Below are 19,311 nucleotides of genomic sequence, written 5' to 3' on the forward strand. Positions count from 1 at the left end.
TGCAGGCAGAGGCCCCGAGGCAGGACATGCTTGCTGGGTTTGTAGCGAATGGGAGAGAGGTCGGGCCGGGCTCCTCCCTACCCTCCTGTCCTTACCCTGGGGGAGATGACAGGGCTGCGTGTTACAAGGCTCCACATCCGCAGGCTTGGAGTGCTGCAGGCTCCCGCAATGGCTGGGCGGCCCGATGGCACAGATGACCTGTCGCCTCCGAGTGCCCGAGCTGCAGCTCTTGGAGCACTGAGGCCCACGGGTGGGAGAGAGAGAGACCCTGAGGGTGAGCCTAGGGTGGGGACCCACATGGAGAGGCAGGGGAAGGTGCCCAGTGGCGCATGTCAGGTCCGAGGACAGCGCTCGTGTGCAGCCACCTGCTGGAGACCAGGGTCAGGCAGCAGGTGTGGGGGTGGAGAGCACTCACTAGACCCCAGGTGCCGACAAGCCAGGCCTGGTCACTGAGGAGGGGGCAGTCTTCATGCACACAGGGCTCAGTCAGAGGTGGCCGGTCTTCCAAGGAGCACGCTGCGGTATGGAGCAAAGAACCCCTATCACCCCGGCAAGTAACGCTCCGCCTCCGGATGCCGACGCCGCAGCTGACAGAACACTGCAAGGACAAGGCTGTCGGCAGAAGCTCGGCCTTGCCCCGAGGAGCCACGCCAGTTCGGACAGCTAGCGGCCCACCAGCCTGGCGTGGAGGCAGATAGCACCCAACTGCCCATGTCCTTCCCAGGCCCAGAGAGGCTGAGTCACTCCCCTGAGGTCACACAGCCTGAACCATGGCTACTGACAACAGACTGAGGTTGTCACCCATTTGTATTTTCCACCCATTTGCAACTTGAATATATGTAGGTGCTAGAAGCAATGACTGGCAGCCTAGACACTGCCAGCCCCTTCCCTTGCCCCCAAACAACACACCCAGCTTCTTCCTGCCCAGGCTTTTCCCGCCCTGCCCTGGGATCCTGGAGAAAAAGGAAGAGCCCTGGACCAGTCATCCAGATACTTGCTTCTGGTCCCAGCCTTGGCCACAGCTTCCAAGATGACCTGACCGGTCACTTTACCTCCCAGGACCTCAGTTTCCACAGCAGAGGACAAGACTCCAGCCCTTCCCTGCTGCTGCCCAGATCCAGCACCAGCACCAGCCCCAGCCAGGCCAGGGGCCTGACCTCTCCCCAGGGCTCCGGGCTCCAGGCTGCGCAGCGCTGCAAGTTGCAGGCCTGAATGGCAGGGGGCTTCCCAGGCAGCCCGGCACACTCGGCCTCCTCCACGGCCTCCTGGACGCCGGCCCTGTCAGACGAGATGCAGTACACAGAGCGGGACTGGGAGCCTCCTCCGCAGGAGGCCGAGCAGGGTGTCCATGGCCCTGTCTTCCACCTGGCAAGAAGGGGAATCGGGTAAGCCTGGCCCAGGAGCACGGACGGAAACCCAGCCCTGAGGGGCACAAGGCCTCACTCACACAGGTGGCCTGAGGACCCCCACCGCAGCCCATCCTCTGAACCTCCGGCCTGAACAAAGGCTACGACCCAGGCGCTCCTCAGCATCCCCACCACCGGGCCTGGCTCTCTGAGCGCTCCCCACAACTCGGAGCCCTGCGCCTCCCCCTTGGCTTTCCTGTCCTCAACTCTATCCCCCTTTCTCCTTCCCACCAGGTCCCTGTCTCCCAGTCAGACTCCATTCCTCTCGGTCTGACCTTAATCAGGGGCAGCTCCTGGAGAGGCTGTGCTCACCCTGGTGTGGAGCGGCTCTGCCAGGCCCCGGGTGCAAGGACCCGGAGAAAAGAGCAGCCCTGTGGCCCCATGCAAAGCCAAGCCCGCCACCATCCCAGGAGGCCCGCTGCCACCATCCCAGGAGGCCCGCTGCCACCAAGGTCAAGCGGTGACGGGGTGGCACCAGCCCTGCAGGGAGCCTGTGACCTGCAGGTTACCTGTTCCCACACACTCGCTGGGCCCCAGCAAGGCGCCACGCTCCAGGCCGGTGCAGGTAAGATGTCCTTTGTGTATGAACAAAGCCATGGCCGATGCCAACAGGCCCTTTGGCCTGACCCCTGGCCCACCCCTCGGCATCTGCCAAGCCAAACCCTCTGCTGGCTCAGACAGACAGGGCCCTCTGGAACCTCCTCCAACCCTCCTGCCACCAAGCCTGGGTGTTCTGAGTACTTCGTGGTCACAGGAGAGCAGGGAGACCAGCCCCGGGCTCAGGCCTATTCTCTGCCTCCCCAGGGGATAGCTGCCACCTCTCCCACACCCCAGCCACAGCGTGGGGGGCCCTGGACCCCCACCTCTTTGTTCTACACCTAAAGCAACTTGGAGGCCATGTTCCCTTCCCACCCAAGTTCTTGGGCCTCATCATGGGTAGAGGGGCTGGCAAGGTCTCACCGCTTGGTCTCCGGGCAAGGGTGAAGGTTGCAGGAGCGCCGGGCTGCCGGCCGTGGCTGGCGCTGGCACATGTAGTCAGGGTAGGCCTCATGGTCGATGGTACAGAACACCAGGCGGGACTGGTGACCTGTGCAAGGCCCAGCCATGGCGGGCAGACGCCAGTCAGCATTCAGCAAGTGCATTTCCCGGGCCAGGCACCATCCTGCACTCACCCCGCAGGTCATCCCCATTCAGTCTTAGATGACCCCCCGAAGCAGCTGCCACCACATCTCCAATTGGCAGATGAGGAAACTGAGGCTCTGAGAGTTTTTGCTGTGAGTGAGAGAGCCCTACTCTGGCACCTGATCACTGACCCCAGGCCCAGCCTCCACTCCTGAGGGAGTCTGTCTCCTGGGAGATGTTGCTGCCTCGGGGAAGCCCCTTCTGGTTCTATTCGCTTAGGCTGGGGTCCTTCATGGAGTCCCCCAGATCCTGGGTTTTCCTCAAAGCAACCCCCATAACACAGAGATTTCTCGCCTACTTGTCCATTTCCCCAGGAGGGACTGCCTTGAGGAGAGGGCTGTGACTTGCCCACCTGTGGCCGTGGGATCCGGCACACAGGGCCCACACCCTCCCCTGGGCCATCCACGCCCGCACCTCCACCACACTCCACGCTGCAGTCACTCCATGAGCCGTGGCTCCAGCTGAAGCCGGGGCCGGGGTGGCGCAGGGGCAGGTGGTACTCGTAGTGCACGCCGGGGTTGGGCTCCTGGCTGATGAGCTGCCATGGGAGAGTCCTTGTTGGAGTCTGCTGCTGGGGGGCACTCCCAAACCCTCCGCAGCCCCACAGCCCCCTGCCAGCCTCAGGCCCAGAGCCACTCAACGCCCCCACGTACAGAGCTTGGCAGCCTCTTGGGGACCACGAGCTGCCCACTCGCCCTCTCTCCCCACACCCCCACTTACCTCGATGACTAGGGGCTCCGAGGTGGGGCCCCGGGCATGGAGCCGCTCGGGGGCCAGGTCCCCCTCAGCACCCCGCTCGTAATGCAGGATGGTGCTGGCTGCTGGCAGGGCCCGGGCCGCCTCGATGGTCCAGTGCCCATTGAGGTAGTATTCCCCACGAACATTCTTCACAGCTGCGCAGAGGAGACCGCCTCAGTCAGCTGGAGGGGGCAGTGCCGCACCTCCCCCTGCAGCTCCAGACCTGACTAGGACCTAACCCTAGGCTCTCACCCAGGAAGTTCCTGCTGGCAGCAGCCTCCTCGATGAGGATGCTGGTGGCACCCACGGGAACTATGAGGATCTGGTTGTAGCCTGGTGGGGGCAGAGACGCAGGTGCTGGGGATGCTGGGCTATCCCTCTCCCGGCACCACTCAAACAGCAGGAAGGAGCGGCCCCTGAGGACTCCAAGTGCCATGAAGCACAGAATGGGGGCAGGGAGGGTACAAAAGAGCCAGACAGGGCCGAGCTGCTGAGAAAGGCAACCCTGGCAGAAGAGGCCGCAGTACAAAAGCCAGGGTGGCGGGAAGGCTCAGGGCACCTGGAGCACACTGGGAATGGGAAGGGATGGGGAGGGCATCCAGGCGGTGGCAGCAGGAGATGGGACTGCACGAGTGGGCACGGGTCCTAACCAAAGGCCACAGGGGGCCTTTCAGACGTGACCTGATATGATCAGAGCCTTCCGGTGCCATGAGGGCCACTTGGGCTGGAGTCTAGGCCAGAGCGGGGACAGGCAAGGAAGGGGCAGGCAACAGCCCCTTGTCGGAACCACGCCCACCTCGGCTGAGGTCATTAGCGTCAAAGGTGCCTGTGACGGGGTAGCAGGTCGTGCTGTCACCCCCACACTGCAGACACTTGTCCTCCTGCTTGGACGAGTCCAGCTCGTGATCACAGCCGACAACCTGTGGGCAGAGATGCGGGAAGCAGGGGAGAGGGCATCATGGCCACACCAGGCCTTGGGCCCCGTCGCATCCTAACCCCAGCACCCACGCAGCCCAGGCAGGACAGGGTGCTCAGGAGTGATTCAGCCACGAGCCAGGGCACTGGCCTGTGGCTGACAATCCACTTCTTTGTCTGTTCAGTTCTCATCTCCCCTTCTGGTAATAACGCCCTGTTTTCCTTGAGGGGCCACCTCTCTCCCACAGAGTTTGAATGGAGCTCCCCAAATGTAGGTTTCGGGAGGTCGGAGTGGTTCAGGGTAAGTCCCAAGCCAAGACGAATCAGAGACAACCCCCAGTGGCTACAACTCCTGGGAATGAGGCCCCCTTTCCCTGGGAGGGGCCGGGCTGCCACAGCAGAAGCTCAGAGCAGCTGGCGGCCACCTCCACACCTCCTGGGAAGAATGGGCCAGATCCTGATGCTGGACCCACGGAGAGAAAAGCCGAGTGGCACCTCATTCATGCACCTGTGGCTGTCCCTGTTGTTTGTTTTTCTGAAGTCGGTTTAGCCGGATTTCTGCCACCCAGAGGGTTTCTCTTATTGTAGGGCTAGCGTTCTCCAAGGATGAAGGTGAGGGGCCATAGGGCATCTGTGATGCCTGCAAGGTGCCCTAGGAGCTGGGCTTGGTGTCCTAGTAACTTGAGAAGACACCAAGCTCATGGCAGCTACCTGGGCCTGTGGGTGATGGACAGGGAAACACCCGCACTGATCCCCCAGGCAGCCCGGAGGCAGGCAGGGGCTGGGGCACCACTCACCCGGCAGCTGCCATCCACACAGACGTCCCTCTTGCCAGGCTCGCAGGGCGTCCCGTCAACCACAGCCTCCCTGTGCTTGTAGTAGAAGTTCTCCCCCTTGGGAATGCAGTTCAGTTCACACTTGTTTGGGGCTGGGGTGGGCAGGAAGGCAAGACTGAGATCCTGAGGTTAATGATGCCCCGCCCCAAGGCCCAAGGCCTACCCTAGCAACAGGAAAGCATGGGTCAGAAAGCCCTGCAGCAGGCCCCGAGTAGCACAGATCCCCACCCCATCCCCATGAGAAGGGACCGTCTCCGTGAATCTGTTGCACCTCTAAGGATCAAGTCGAAAAAAAATCCCAGAATCACGAAAAAGCGAAGCACTTAAAGAAGTCTACCTCAGCATTATTTACCACAGCTGAGGTGGTTACAACAGGCTTTTTTTTTTTTTTTTTTTTGTGTGTGTGTGTGGTGGAGTCTCACTCTTGTTGCCCAGGCTGGAGTGCAGTGGCACGATCTCGGCTCACTGCAACCTCCGCCTCCCTAGTTTAACCGATTCTTCTGCCTCAGCCCCCCTAGCAGCTGGGAGTACAGGTATGCGCCATCACACCCGGCTAAGTTTTGTACTTTTAGTAGAGATGGGGTTTCACCATGTTGGGCAGGCTGGTCTCAAACTCCTGACCTCAGGTGATCCGCCTGCCTCAGCCTCCCAAAGTGCTGGGATTACACGTGTGAGCCACTGTGCATGGCCATAACAGGCTACTCTTTAAATAAATTATCAATGGAATATTACACATGCTGACTCTACAGTTACAAATGATTGCAAAGACTATATGGTGTGGGAAGATGCTTAAAACACAGAATGCAAAATGGTGATTACTATGCAATAATTACTAATATGTAAGCATATGTGGAAAGAATAGTGTGAAAGGGGCTAAAATGAAATGCTAACAGTGATCTTGTGAAAGGAGCAGGATGAGGGTAACTTTTTTCTGGTTTTAATGTTTTTCAGATGGGATCTCACTCTGTCTCCCGGGCTGGAATGCAGAGGCACGATCAAAGCTCACAGCAGCCTCTACCTCCGAGACTCAAGTGGTCCCCCAGCCTCAGTCTCTCGAATAGTTGGGACTATAGGCACATGCCACCATACCCAGCTAATTTTTTAATTTTTTGTAGAGACAGGGTCTCACTACAATGCCCAGGCTGGTTTCAAACTCCTGGGCTCAAATGATCCTCCTGCCTCAGCCTTCCAAAGCACCAGGATTACAGGCAGGAGCCACTATACCTGGCCTTGTTTTAATTTTTCTTTTGGAGACAAGATCTCACTCTGTCATCTGGGCTGGAGTGAAGTGGTATGATCTTGACTCACTGCAGCCTCAACTTCTTGGGCTCAAGTGATCCTCCCACCTCAGCTTCTCAAATAGCTGGGACTACATGGGTGTGCAACCATGCCTAGCTAATCTTTGTATGCCTGGCTAATCTTCGTATTTTTGGTAGAGATGGGGTTTCACCACATTGCCCAGGCTTGTCTCAAATTCCTGGACTCAAGTGATCCTCCTGCCTCAGCCCCCCAAAGTGCTGGGATTACGGGCATGAGCCACTGCACCCAACCTTAATTTTTATATTTATCTAAATATATACACATTTTAAAACAACCCAAAAGTACAAACAGGATTATAATCATCTCCACACCATGGAAGGTATCCCTCTACTATCTTTTTAGACTTTCCTCTGTGTTCCAATTTTTCTATCATGTGTATATACTCAAATTATTTTTGACATGTGTCCACTTCAGGATCCACGGGGAATACTGAAAGCTAGAGTCCCACTGGGCCACGCCCACAGCCCACACACCCACAGCCATGATCCCCACAACACACACACACACACACACAGAGGATATAAGACTCCCACTGGCCCACGCCCACAGCCACGATCCCCACAACACACACACTCACAGAGGATATGAGACTCCCACTGGGCCACGCCCACAGCCACGATCCCAACACATATACACATACACACACACACACACACACACACACACGATATAAGTGCTCATTGCTCTGGAATCCAGAGTGCCACAGGATCTCCAGAGGTCATTTGCAGCAAGCAGGGAAAACGAACACTCAGAAGACTTGTCTTGAGGAATCTTATGATTCATCTAAAATGCTTAATGACATACATGTTGATGCTTACCTGGGTGTTTTTTCCCTGAACTGTATTTCTCTAAAAATTAATGACTTATACCCTCCTCAGAGGTACTCAGACCATCTCCTCTGGCCCCCAGATCCTTGATAAATGAAGTCTTGGTGTACCAAGCCCCTTCCAGCCCCTCCTGCAGGATGACCGGGGGGGCACCATTCCTACTGCTCCTAGGGCTCCCCATCTCCGTCTCTGTGCGACAGGAGGAACGCTTCCCATAGCAGACTGAGCAAAAACAGGGCTCAAAATGGTATAGACACCCCATAGCTTCGTTTGAAAATATACATACATAAGGGGAGAAAGGATGGAAAGACCTCAAAATGGCTGCCATTGTGTTGCCACGGGCATGCGCTGGGGGGAGCAGGGGTACTGGTGATTGATTCATTATGGGTTGATCGATGGGGTATTTGACAAATGCTGGCTCTGGCAGCACATATACTAAAATTGGAACGATACAGAGATTAGCACAGCCCCTGCCCCTGAGCTGGTATGGCATGCAAATTCACGAAGCATTCCATATTTACTTTAAAAATTATTTGGGAGGCTGAGGTGGAAGGATTGATTGAGCTTGGGAGGTAGACGCTGCCCAGCTGACATGACACTGCTGCACTCAAGCCTGGGCGAGATCCTGTCTCAAAAAAAAAAAAAAAAAAAAAGAAAGAAAGAAAAAGGAAAAGAAAAAAAAGGAAAGGAAAGGAAGAGAGAAAAAGAGCAAGCAAGAGAGAGAACGAGAGAGAAAGAAAAAAAAAGAGATAAAGAAAAAGAGAGACCTCTTGTTCTCTCTCGAGGGGCCTCTGCAGACCCTCTCCTCCCCAAAGGTGGGTCCTGTGGTCTAGAAGATTTCCTGAACATTGCGAGCCACCGCACCCATCCAAAAAAAAAAATTTGGCCAGGTACAGTGGCTCACGCCTGCAATCCCAGCACTCTGGGAGGTCGCTGCGGGCGGATCCCTTGAGCCCAGGAGTTCAAGACCAGCCTGGGCAACACAGTGAGACTGTCTCTAATATATATATATGACAACGCCTCTATAATAATGGCAATAGGAACTGTGGCATCAACGTAGGTATACGAGAGGCCCTGAGAGAGCGAGTCCCGGCCGCGCTCACCGCCGTAGTAGGGCAGCCACCGGTACCGCCGCCCCTGGAACTCCGCTCCGTCGAACTCCGCGCACTGCTCGGCCCGGAAGTCCCGGGCGCCGTCGGGGCAGCTCTGCGGGGCGGAGGGGAAGTCGGGGTCCAGGAGGCGGAGTCCGAGGTCCGCCCACCTCCCACCCCGCCCGAGCCCAGGGAGCCCGGGGGTCTCCCTTGCCTGCCCCGTCCGAGCCGCCGGAGGTGGAGTCCGCCCCCCAGACCCCTGTGCGCGCGCCCCTCCATGGTGCTGTAGGCTGTGGAGGGCAAGGCCAGTCCCCGGGGACAGGGTGAGGAAGGGTCCCCCACGCAGCCCAGCTGTGGATTGGCAGGAGGACCCCAGGCTGGGCCAACTGAGCAGCCCCCGGCCAGGGGCGGGCATCCTAGTGGGGACATCGGCCAGGAGGGGCTGGGGGAGCTGGTGGCCTCGCCTGCGCCCCGTGGGCTTTACCTCCGTGCGACAAGAGCGGTGGCTCCGGGCGGGGCCCACGCAGCTGGAGCCTCCATCTCTCCTGCGGGACCAGAGCACCGGGAAGACCCGGACGGAGACCTAACGTCCCCGCCCCCGTTCTGGGGCTCCCTGCAGGCCCCAGCTTCTGCGGGACTCTCCAGTGGGAGCAGCAAGGTGAGAGGGTGTCCCCCGACCCCACCCCGTAAATCCCCCAGGTGGGCGTGAGCGACCTGGGTTGGTACTCCAGAGAAGCGGGACTCAGAGCCCTACCCACTCTGTAGTTTGGATTTAAGGTGGGACCACTCCACTGCCTCTTAGGCAGATTCCCAGAGAAGACCCAAGGTGCATGAGATATAATACCCACCCGCCTGGCACAGCCATCCTGCGATCTAAGCAGGACATCAATATAAGGCTCTTAGGATCATTCCTGGTCTCTCACTCCTCCTCACATAGGGTTCTCAGGAACAACCCCTATACAAACCGGGACAGAGGCACCTCACTACCCCTTCTGTGCCCCACCTTCTCCACTGACCCTGCTGGAGTGCAGCGCACACAGCAAGCACTTAATAAATCGCTTGAAGTGGGGAACATCTGCACTCGGCAAAGAAACCACAGGAATTGAGAACTGCTGGTTGAAGATTATTTACCAATTCCAGCAAAATTGACTGCACCCGCCATAGGGCAGGCAGGTGCAGCATCAGGAGCTGGAGACCAGGGGCAACAGGCAGCACGCATGCTCCAGCTCAGAGTGGAAGGCCCTGGGAAATGGTTTGATTTCCCGCGCTGAACTGATGCTGCTTCCAGAATGAATCTGCTCCTTGGTGGGTTCTGCTGATGTGGCCAGTGCTAGCCTAGGTCATGACCACCTGGCCCACCACCCAGAAGCCAGCATCCCCTGCTCCTGCTTTAACAAGCTGGCCCATTTTCATCTCTCCTACCTCTGGGAGTAGCAGGGGCGCTCCCGGAAGCTGATGCCCCCTCCACAGGTCCGGCTGCAGGGGCTCCACTGGCCCCAGGGTCCCCAGGTGTCACTCTGCCGCCTAACCTTGGGAGCCTGCAGAAGACAGGACCATGCATCAACATTGCCCACGCAGAGCCTGAGCCCAGAGGCCCCTCCAAAGATGCTCTGCCTAAAACCCTCCCCCACCCATCAAGGAGTCTGGGATTCTCCCTTCCAGGGCCCGCCTTTAGGACTCAGCAACACTGCCGGGCACCCCAAAACATATTCTTTTTCAGAATTAGCCTGCTTTCCCCATAAGGAGCTGAGAGCCAGGCCTGGAGGGTGGGAGCAGGAGCAGCTGGGAAGAGGTTGGAGTTTCAGGGGCCACTGGAGGGAGGGACCCTACAGCCAGGGGCAGTTTGAGGGTCCAGGCATTTGTGGGTTAGCCGTGATGTAAGGGAGGGGGCCTTAAAAGAAAATAAAGAGAAGCAACATGGGGGGATCCTGCTAATCTGGCAGACTCCCAGGAGTACCCCAATACTCCTCCCATTGTGAGAGGAGTATATAAAGACTCCCAGGAGTACCCCAATACTCCTCCTCCTCCCATTGTGAGAGAACCCTTGAAAACTTGACTCAGCTGCGTACCTGGCTGCCCAAAATTTAAAAAAAAGACATTTCCTAGACTTCCTGCAGCTAACTGTGGCTACGTCACTTAGTTCTCATCAGTGAGATATAAATACAAGTGTTGGGCAGCTGCCGCAAATAATCTCCTTGAGAGAGAGCCTGCATGAGCCTTTGTCCTTTTCTCCTTCCTCCTGTACTCTTTTAGGCTGTCTGGGAAGCAGATGTGGTGGCTGGAGTTGGAGTAGCCTTTTAGACTGTGAGGTAGCTTGGAAATAGAGGCTTCAAACAGTGAAGCAAAGATAGACTCTAGAGCCTGGAGGATTTTGTGCAACAGAATAGCCCCAGACTTCTGACCCCTGGGTGTTTATATGAGAGAGGAATCATGTCTGTCTTATTGAAGAACTGTTATTTGGGACTCTACACAGGATTATAATCCTAGCAGATACACTTTCCCACCAGAAAGATTGGACCCCTTGCAGCTGGCATCAGGAATCCACATGCCACACACACATTATCTCATTTCATCCTCACAACAACCTGAAAGACCCCATTGCATGAATAAGAAAAGTGAGGCAGAGAGAGGAAACCACAGAGGAAGAAGTGGGCACAGTAGCCGGCCAGCCTCACTGCAGGCCTCTGCTCCCCGGCCAGGGCTGTGCCCCCACCCCCCTGGGGGAATCAAATGAGACACTAGATGATTCCCTACAGGGTTGGACAGGGATTAGATGTAACTTCACAATTTTGCCAGGAGGCATACGGTGTACACGCAAACATTTGCTGGAAGGGGACTTTCTTTTAGGGTATCACCACTTAAGACTCTCAAGGAAAAATACCATTCCCACTTTTCAGAGAAAGACCTCAATGATCACATAGAAAAGCGGCTGGGTGCGGTGGCTCATGCCTGTAATCCCAGCATTTTGGGAGGCCAAGGCAGGCAGATCACCTGAGGTCAGGAGTTGGAGACCAGCCTGCCCAACATGGCGAAACCCCGTCTCTACTAAAACTATAAAAAATTAGCCAGGTGTGGTGGCGAGTGCCTGTAATCCCAGCTACTCGGGAGGCTGAGGCAGGAGAATTGCTTGAACCCGGGAGGCGGAGGTTGCAGTGAGCCGAGATTGAGCCACTGCACTCCAGCCTGGGCAACAGAGAGAGACTCCATCTCAAAAAAAGAAAAGAAAAGCAGGCTCTGGCCCGGCGCGGTGGCTCACGCCTGTAATCCCAGCACTTTGGGAGGCAGAGGCGGGCGGATCACGAGGTCAGGAGATCAAGACCATCCTGGCTAACACGGTGAAACCCTGTCTCTACTAAAAATACAAAAAATTAGCCGGGCGAGGTGGTGGGCGCCTGTAGTCCCAGCTACTCAGGAGGCTGAGGCAGGAGAATGGCGTGGACCCCGGGGGGCAGAGCCTGCAGTGAGCCAAGATCACGCCACTGCACTCCAGCCTGGGCGACAGCGAGACTCCGTCTCAAAAAAAAAAAAAAAAGAAAAGCAGGCTCTTCCTTTCATGGTGATCCCTGAGCAGCTTCGCTGGATCTCAGGTGAGGAAGGACGTTTACTCATCTCTAACATCCCTGGTGCCAAACATCTAGTTATCCTTGTCTTATAACAAAACTCAGAACACTGAAGCAGAACAAACCACGCACAAACCACGCTAAGCCTGCCGAACCACACACAACCAAGAAGGAAGGGCTTGCCAGATGAAAGGTCTTAGCTTTCACTTTGTAAAATCATCTACTCCTTCAAGTCTAACTTGGACAAAAATCTCTAAGCTTTCGAAACCACTGAGCCAAAATATCAAAGTGTTCTCTGAATGAAAGTTAAACTGAAATTTACTTGGATCAAGTTTCTATTTCACAAGGAAGACACGGAGTGTTGAGCATGAAAGTGACTTTCCAGAGACAGCCTGCAGCCCCAGCTGGGATTCTGGCACCCGCCCCCCACACACACAGCCTCATCCCACATTTTAAGTATTCAGGAGAGGTCTTCAGGGGTAGCTGCTTTCTTAGCTGCTGGGTTAGGCCTGGTTGTCAATTACCCTCTGACTAAGGCCTGTTTGGATGTCTGTCTTGGCTCCTTGGCACAGCAGACAGCAAAATCCACTCTTCCCTGGAGCTGGACTGGGCGTACTGGTGTGTGGCCAAGGCAACGAGGGGTACCCCTGCCACGGAGCCACTGCCTGGCCATCAGGATAAGGCAGGGGCAGGACTGGCCTGAACAAGGGCCCCCTAAGGGACATGCTGTTTCCAGAATGCCTTCTTGCCTCCTGTGCCCAGCACCTGTGAGGCAGGTGTCCACTAGCCAGAAGCCCTAGTCCGTCCCATCCTAGAGCCGTGCTCTGTCCACGCACTCCACACTGTCTCTCCGAGGAAGGAAAGCACCTTCAGCCACAGGCAGCATGAGCACACTCTTGCTCTGTAATTACCCAAACCATTAACTGCCTGACGTGGTGTGAAGCCGGAATGAGCTGATCCAGCCAGCCTCACCTGGGGCCTGCCCTCACCTGTCTCGTGCTGCTCTAGGCGCCCCGCCCATGCCGCCTTCAACTCCCACCTGGAGCCACTCAGGGGTCTGCTTTCCTGCTGCACTGTTTTCAGGGGAATCAATTGCCCAATGTGCATGTGTGTGAGAGAGAGACAGAACACATGCACACCCGCGTGCAGGTGGGAGCAGAGGCTGAGGCCCAGGAACACGCAGGCTGCCACGCCACCTTTATTCATTTACTCATTCTGTTCAGGCTGACCGCTGGCAGCATAAGTGATCCAGAGAAGGTGCTCGGACTGGGTGGCTCCTGCCCCAGCAACGGAGGGAGGCAGTGGAGCTGTGAGCGGGGCCACACTCCCTGCAGACTCACAGAGGGCAGGGAGAGAAGAATTCTCAGCCCAGGCTGCGCCCAGCCCCATCTGAGACTCACACTGGGAGGCGGCAGCCGGATGAGGCTACTCAGCGTAGCCTTAAGGGAGAAAAGGTTTAAGAGAACCAAGGGTGCTTTGGAAACCTTGATTTGTTTCGTCTGCATGACAGCCTCTGGGGTGGGCATTATTACTCCCAAATTAGAGCAGTCTAAGGCTTGATTATTTGCCTAGGGTCATGCAGCTGTCCAGGTGGCTCTGGGATTTAATCCTGGGGCCTGGACACTGTCCTGGTGCCCTCTCCACCTGGGCTTTGGCCTTCGTGCAGCTGGGCCACCAGCACGTGCTGAAGGACCTGAGAGTGGCATTTAGGAAGCAAGGTTCATGGGGTGGCAGAGGGGACCGTGGGTAGCTGGCAGGTGGTCGAGAGGACATGAAAAAGGCTGGCTCTGGCCCACCCTCCGCTCCAGCTGTGGCCCATGTTGGGTTCACAGGGCTCTTGAAGTGCCATCTATGGGATCCACTTCTAGTGGGAGAAGTGCCCACTGCCATCCATCCTGCCTGCCCCACACACCCCTGCAGAGGAGTCCTGCTCAGCCTCTGCCCACAGATGCCAGATGTGGCATCTCCCCCTGACCTCCCCACAGCAGAAAACAGTTTGGGTCCTTTCGCAGGGATCCTTCCTCTCTCCCTTCTTGCCTGTCTCACAGAGGGGTGGGCAGGGCTGTGGGTCACCCTGGGAGATTTCTCCTGGGGTAGGACAGGGCCCAGCTGCCTCTGTGGCTTCTATTCTGCCAGGCACTGAGCCAGGGCAACACCCAGCTCTGCAGACCCTCTCCTCCCCAAAGGTGGGGCCTGTGGTCTAGAAGATTCCTTGTATATCCTCAAGACCCAGGGACCTTCTCAGAGAGCCCTGGCCTTTGGGCCCGTTAATGAAACAGCAACTCTGACCACCAGCCAGCTTCCTGTGTCCACTGTCTTAATTCGCAGTCTAATACAGTAGCCACTAGCCGCATATGGCTGTTTAAATTAATTATGGCCAGGCATGGTGGCACACACCTGGAGTCCCAGCTACCTGGGAGGCTGAGGCAGAAGAGTCACTTGAACCCAGGAGGTGGAGGTTACAGTGAGCCGAAGTCATGCCAGTACACTCTGGCCTGGGTGACAGAGTGAGACTTTGTCTCAAAAATAAATAAATATTTAAAAAATTTAAAAATAAATTTAAATTAATTAAAGTCAAGTACAATTAAAACTCACTTCACCCACATTTCAAGTGCCCAGTGGACCTAGGGGCTACCTATTGGATAGCAGAGAAACAGGACATTTCTGCCATCTCAGAAGGTTCCATAGGACGGCCCTGCCCTAGGTGCTACCCCAAGGGGAAAGGAAATGACTGGCACCCCAAAACTCTAGGCCCAAACACCCCAGCTTAGGGAAGCTGTGTTTGGCTCCAGGCAGAGGACAGGTGTCTGGTGGGATGGGCCACCCAGCCCTGCACCTTGGCTGCACCCGCCAGGATTGGCGGGGACTTCATGGAGTGCTCCCACCACCTTCTGAAGGAGGGAAGCCCTAGGAAGGTGCCATTCCTACACACTGCGCCCTGCAGCGGGGCGGGCAGTTCTGGGCACCCTGGCCAGCTGGCTTCAAGGGCTCAGCCCTTTCTGAGGGAGCTCAGCGGCGGGGGCTCCCCTCCTCCCAGCCCAGCTTCCCTGACATCGCCTTTCCTGGGGACGTTGCCGGCGGGCCCGCGCGTCCCCACCCTCGCCTCCCCTGCAGGGTCCTCCCGGGGGCGGGGCAGGACCGCACTCACCGAGGACCCGGGCGCTGGAGCCAGCAGTAGCGGCACGAGCAGGAGCAGCTGCATCTCAGCCTGCGGGAGACGCAGCGGGTTAGAGCGGCCCAGGGCTCCCGCAGCTGTCCTCGGCGGGGGCGCGAGTGTGTGGGCGCGTCTCTCCCTATGGCCCACAGGTGACCAGGAGACCCGCAACGGGACCGCCGGGCGCGCCTCGGTGCACCGCAGAGAACACAGCGTGAGGGCGCCCCGCCGGGCGGCTCAACATGTGAGCGAGAAACAAACGGCCCATCCGCAACTGGCAGAAGTTCAGGAACAACTTGTTTCAGGGTTCCAGAGGGAAAAAAAGAGAGAGCAATTAAAAAAACTTCTATGTGGTTGAAAAACAAGGAGTTCAGAATCCGAGTAATTACACTCACTATTTTAATTCAGCAAGATTCCTTTTAAAAAACCTATTACATCAGATGTTTAAAAACTCCTAATATAGGCTTTAAAAAAATCAAGTCTCTGAAGACACTTTGAAAACCCAAATGCTCTAAAAATGTTAATTGTATCCCATTTAAAACCCAAGCCAGCATTTCTCTGCACAGGGAAGCTCCATAAGCAGCCTCCATAACCAACGTGTGTATGCAGTGCAGTGTGTGCGCCGTGCAATGTGTGTGGTGCAGCGTGTGTACAGTGCAGTGTGTGGTGCAGCGTGTGCGCCCTGAAGGTGCAGTGCAGTGTGCAGTACAGTGTAGTGTGCTCGGGGCAGTGTGCAGTGCAGTGTGTGTGGAGTGTCTGTGGTTTGATGTGTGCATGCATGCAGTGTGCATGTGCAGTGTGCGGGGCGGGTCTATGTGCAGTCTGGTGTGTACTATTTGGTGCAGGTGTCCAGTCGGTATACACGCTGTACAGTGTGTATGTGGACATACATGTCTCTGTATCGCAGAATGACATAAGCAATGTGAGCCCTTCAGTACAAAACAAGTACTAGCGTGTAGGTTTGAACTTTAAAATCTGTAATTCTACCAATGTTCTAATTTTTTTTAAGATACAAAATGGCTTCTGCTTACGAGGATAAAAGCATATAGAAGCCAAGCTCAGCAGAAATGTAACCTGGCACATTGAACAATGTACACACTCGTTAATTTGGCACAGTGAGTCATTGAGTCATTATTTTCGTGGTCAAGTTCGAGATTCCTGGGGTTGGAGGGTGAGGGAAGGGGGTTGCTGCCAGGGCCTTGCCTCTGCTCTGTTGGGGGCAGCTCCCAGAGCAGGAGCCCCCTGCTAGGGCTAGGCTAGGCCTGCTAGGGCGGGCGAGGCTGAGGAAAAGACGGGGAAAGAAGAATTTTACTTGTAATTACTCAGAACACCACCGTCTCCGCTGCAATTGCACTGAACTCCAAGCCCATATCTGCCATTCCAAAGTCTGAAAAGTTCAGTTTTTTCGGTTCATTTGGTGGCAAACAACCCCTTCGACCAGTCCGGGGTCTGGTCGCCGGGCTACTCCGAGGGCCGTGGAACCTCGACCTCTCCTGCCGCCCGAGGGCAGGGACCGGGTGGCCCCGAGCACGCAGGGTGGGCGCCCTCGACGTGATGTTCCTGGGGAACGCGTCTGCCTTGAGCTAGGGCCGAATGCGGCGGCCCTAGGCGCAGAGGGCGGGAAGGCGGGTGGCCGCCGACCGAGCCTCCCCCTGCACGGTCCCCAGCCGACTCCGGGACCGATGCAGTCCGCAGACGCCCGTCCCCGTGGCCCCCGCCCACGGCCCCCCTCTGCATCGGTCCAGCCCTGACCAGGCACCCCGCGTCCCCACCCCAGGAACGCGCCGCGCACCCCCGCGGCGGAAAAGCGCGGTTCCCACGGGAGGCCCGGGGTGGCCGCGCAGGTGCCGGCAGCCGCAGGGGCTCCCGGACGCTCCAGGCCCGCGGCGCAGTGGCACCTCCCAGGAGGGGCGCACGGTCTCCAGGTCCTCGCCTGTACCGTGCGCCGGGAGCCGCATCCGCCTGAAGGAAGGTCCGAGCGGGCGGAGGGTGCGCGCCAGGGCCGCCCCGCACCAGCTCCCCAGCTCCCTGCATTTCCTTTCCTCCCGGCCGGGCGCGCGCGGTGCCGAGCGATGACCCTGCGCCCACCTCGGGAGAGCGAGCCGGGGCGGGGTCTTCTCTGCGGCCCCCACTTTCTCCGACACCCCAGTCGCCGTGAGCCAGGCGAGCAAATTCCTGCAGAAGCCCCGGGGTGCGGCGTCCCCGCCCGCTGGGCGCCCGCGGGCTTCCAGTCCCTCCGCCTCCCTACCTGTCTTCGCGGGCGCCAGGAGGCTGCAGCCAGGGCCGCTGCGTCGGTGCCCGCCCAGGCCCAAGCCCGCGAGGTCGGCCGGGCCTCAAGGAACGCCCGCAGGGGTGGGACTTTCTCTCTCCGCCGCTGCCTGGCCTCACCCTCCACCCCGCCCTGTTTCACTTACCCATCTCCAATCCCCGTGGGAGGACAGAGCCCTTCGGAGAGGCCCTCGTGGTGACCGATGTTGCCCCGGGCCTCCACCCGCTTGGGTCTGTGCCAAGGCTTGGCTCATTCTCCACTCTGGTCACCCCGTCTGTCCTCTCTTGGGTCAGCGCCAGTCACCTCTCCAATCCCATTTCCCCTTGCCCAAGCCTTCTAGCTTTGCCCTATCCGCTCCTCTTTATGCCTATACAACACACGTGTGTCCAGCCACCTCATTCTCCTCCACCCCTGGATCCTATTCTTCAGCCACAACTGAGTTTCCGCACACGCTGCTGTTACCGATCTCCCAGCACCTTTTCTCACTCAGAATGCACTCTCCCAGTCTCCTCTACCTCTCAAACCCGTAGTCAGCCCTCAAAACCCTGGTCAAATGTCACTTTCCTTCCTTTCTTCTTTCTTTTCCTCTCTCCCTTCCTTCCTCTTTTCTTTCTTTCTACTTTCCTCCCTCCCTTTCTTCCTCTTTCTTTTCTTTCTACTTTCCTCCCTCCCTTTCTTTTTTTTTTAGACGGAGTTTCACTCTTGTTGCCCAGGGTGGAGAGCAATGGCTAGATCTTGGCTCACTGCGACCTCCGCCTCCTGGGTTCAAGCAATTCTCCAGCCTCAGCCTCCCGAGTAGCTGGATTACAGGCGTCTGCACGATGCCTGGCTAATTTTTGTATTTTTAGTAGAGACAGGTTTTCACCTTGTTGGCCAGACTGGTCTCCAACTCCTGACTTCAGGTGATCCACCCACCTCAGCCTCCCAAAGTGCTGGGATTACAGACGTGAGCCACTGCCCCCAGCCTTCTTCTTCTTTTTTTAAATAGAAACAAGGTCTTGCGCAACCTGGTCTCAAACTCCTGAGCTCAAGCAATCTTCCCACCGTGGCCTTCCAAAGTGCCACTGTGCCCAGCATGTCACCTGCTTTTGAAGCTGTCTCCACACCACTCCAGGCCGAGGAGTGCATGTCCTGCTCCCTCGGTTTCTGTCCCTGTTGCTGTGATTTGCTCAGCTGTGAGTCCCGGGGGCAGGGCCTACAATGCAGCCCCACCACCTGTGCCAGGGCACTAATTAGCATCAAGGCAGGGGCTCAACACATGTGATCAACTTAATTTGTTTTCCTGCTTGTCCTTTTTCACAACCAAGACACTCTTTGCCTGCCATTCCTTTTTTGAAACTGGAATTCACTCATCTTTAGAAACTGGTCCTGGACACGAGAGAGGTTGGGGGGAAGTTGGGGAGAGGTTGGGGGGGCGGTGGTGGTGAAGGCTGGTCCCCCTCCCCCACGCTTTTCTGCCTTCAGCCCCTTGCTGGCCCTGCCACTTCTCCCTTGGCCTCATTTGGGCAAAGAGAAGTCACCAGCGGGAAGCTCAGCCCCGCTTCAGCCCCCGGCTCCTGCAGCTGCCTGTTTGGACAAAATGCTTATTAAAACATGGCCAGTTTAAATCAGGCGCATTTCTTACCTATCAATGAAGACAGGAGGAGCAGCAGCTGTAGCGGGGCCCCTGGGGAGTTGTGTGAATTCTTAAGCAAAGATAAAGCTTGGCAAAGAAAGGGGAGTGGAATCATGCAGCCTCTCTAAAAAGGAAAAGCGCTTCTTCCATTCAACAAGCCCCACTCCCTGCCCCCACCAGCTGGGACTTTTCTGAGCTTGGTCAAAGGTCCTCTGTTAAGTGGGAGGAAAATGCTTCTCTTGCTGCAGGGTGGGGGAAGCTGAGGCCCAAGGAGCTCACTTTCCTGCTGTGTCCCTGCTTTTCCTATGATCCTTTCTTCTCAGACACCCAGGGCTGTGATTTCTTATGCCCCACCCCAGCTGCAAAGAGGACTCTGAGGTTGGGAGGCAGAACCCACA

The 19,311-nt window shown here is 56.9% G+C and overlaps 1 protein-coding gene and 1 non-coding gene across 2 annotated transcripts in view; one reads left to right on the plus strand and one right to left on the minus strand.

The window, feature by feature from the left end:
- The window catches only part of PAPLN (papilin, proteoglycan like sulfated glycoprotein), a 36,345-nt gene extending 19,007 nt beyond the window's left edge, over positions 1-17,338 (minus strand). Inside the window, exons 1-14 of the mRNA XM_032134910.2 lie at positions 17,278-17,338; positions 15,024-15,083; positions 9,738-9,853; positions 8,800-8,860; positions 8,328-8,430; positions 5,039-5,169; positions 4,123-4,246; positions 3,579-3,659; positions 3,309-3,481; positions 3,003-3,126; positions 2,367-2,493; positions 1,158-1,365; positions 416-598; positions 96-237 (exon numbers count right to left, since the gene is read on the minus strand). Of these exons, the coding sequence (XP_031990801.1) occupies positions 96-237; positions 416-598; positions 1,158-1,365; positions 2,367-2,493; positions 3,003-3,126; positions 3,309-3,481; positions 3,579-3,659; positions 4,123-4,246; positions 5,039-5,169; positions 8,328-8,430; positions 8,800-8,860; positions 9,738-9,853; positions 15,024-15,077 (1,627 nt within the window). The 5' untranslated portion in view covers positions 15,078-15,083; positions 17,278-17,338. The remainder of the gene's footprint in view (positions 1-95; positions 238-415; positions 599-1,157; positions 1,366-2,366; positions 2,494-3,002; positions 3,127-3,308; positions 3,482-3,578; positions 3,660-4,122; positions 4,247-5,038; positions 5,170-8,327; positions 8,431-8,799; positions 8,861-9,737; positions 9,854-15,023; positions 15,084-17,277) is intronic.
- On the plus strand, positions 7,636-7,745 carry LOC116456395 (U6 spliceosomal RNA). Its single transcript, XR_004244630.1, has one exon. It is a non-coding gene; the product is annotated as a U6 spliceosomal RNA (small nuclear RNA).
- Positions 17,339-19,311: the final 1,973 nt, after the last annotated feature.

The sequence above is a fragment of the Hylobates moloch genome, unplaced genomic scaffold (assembly GCF_009828535.3).
Source record: "Hylobates moloch isolate HMO894 unplaced genomic scaffold, HMol_V3 SCAFFOLD_16, whole genome shotgun sequence".
Lineage (NCBI taxonomy): Eukaryota > Metazoa > Chordata > Mammalia > Primates > Hylobatidae > Hylobates > Hylobates moloch.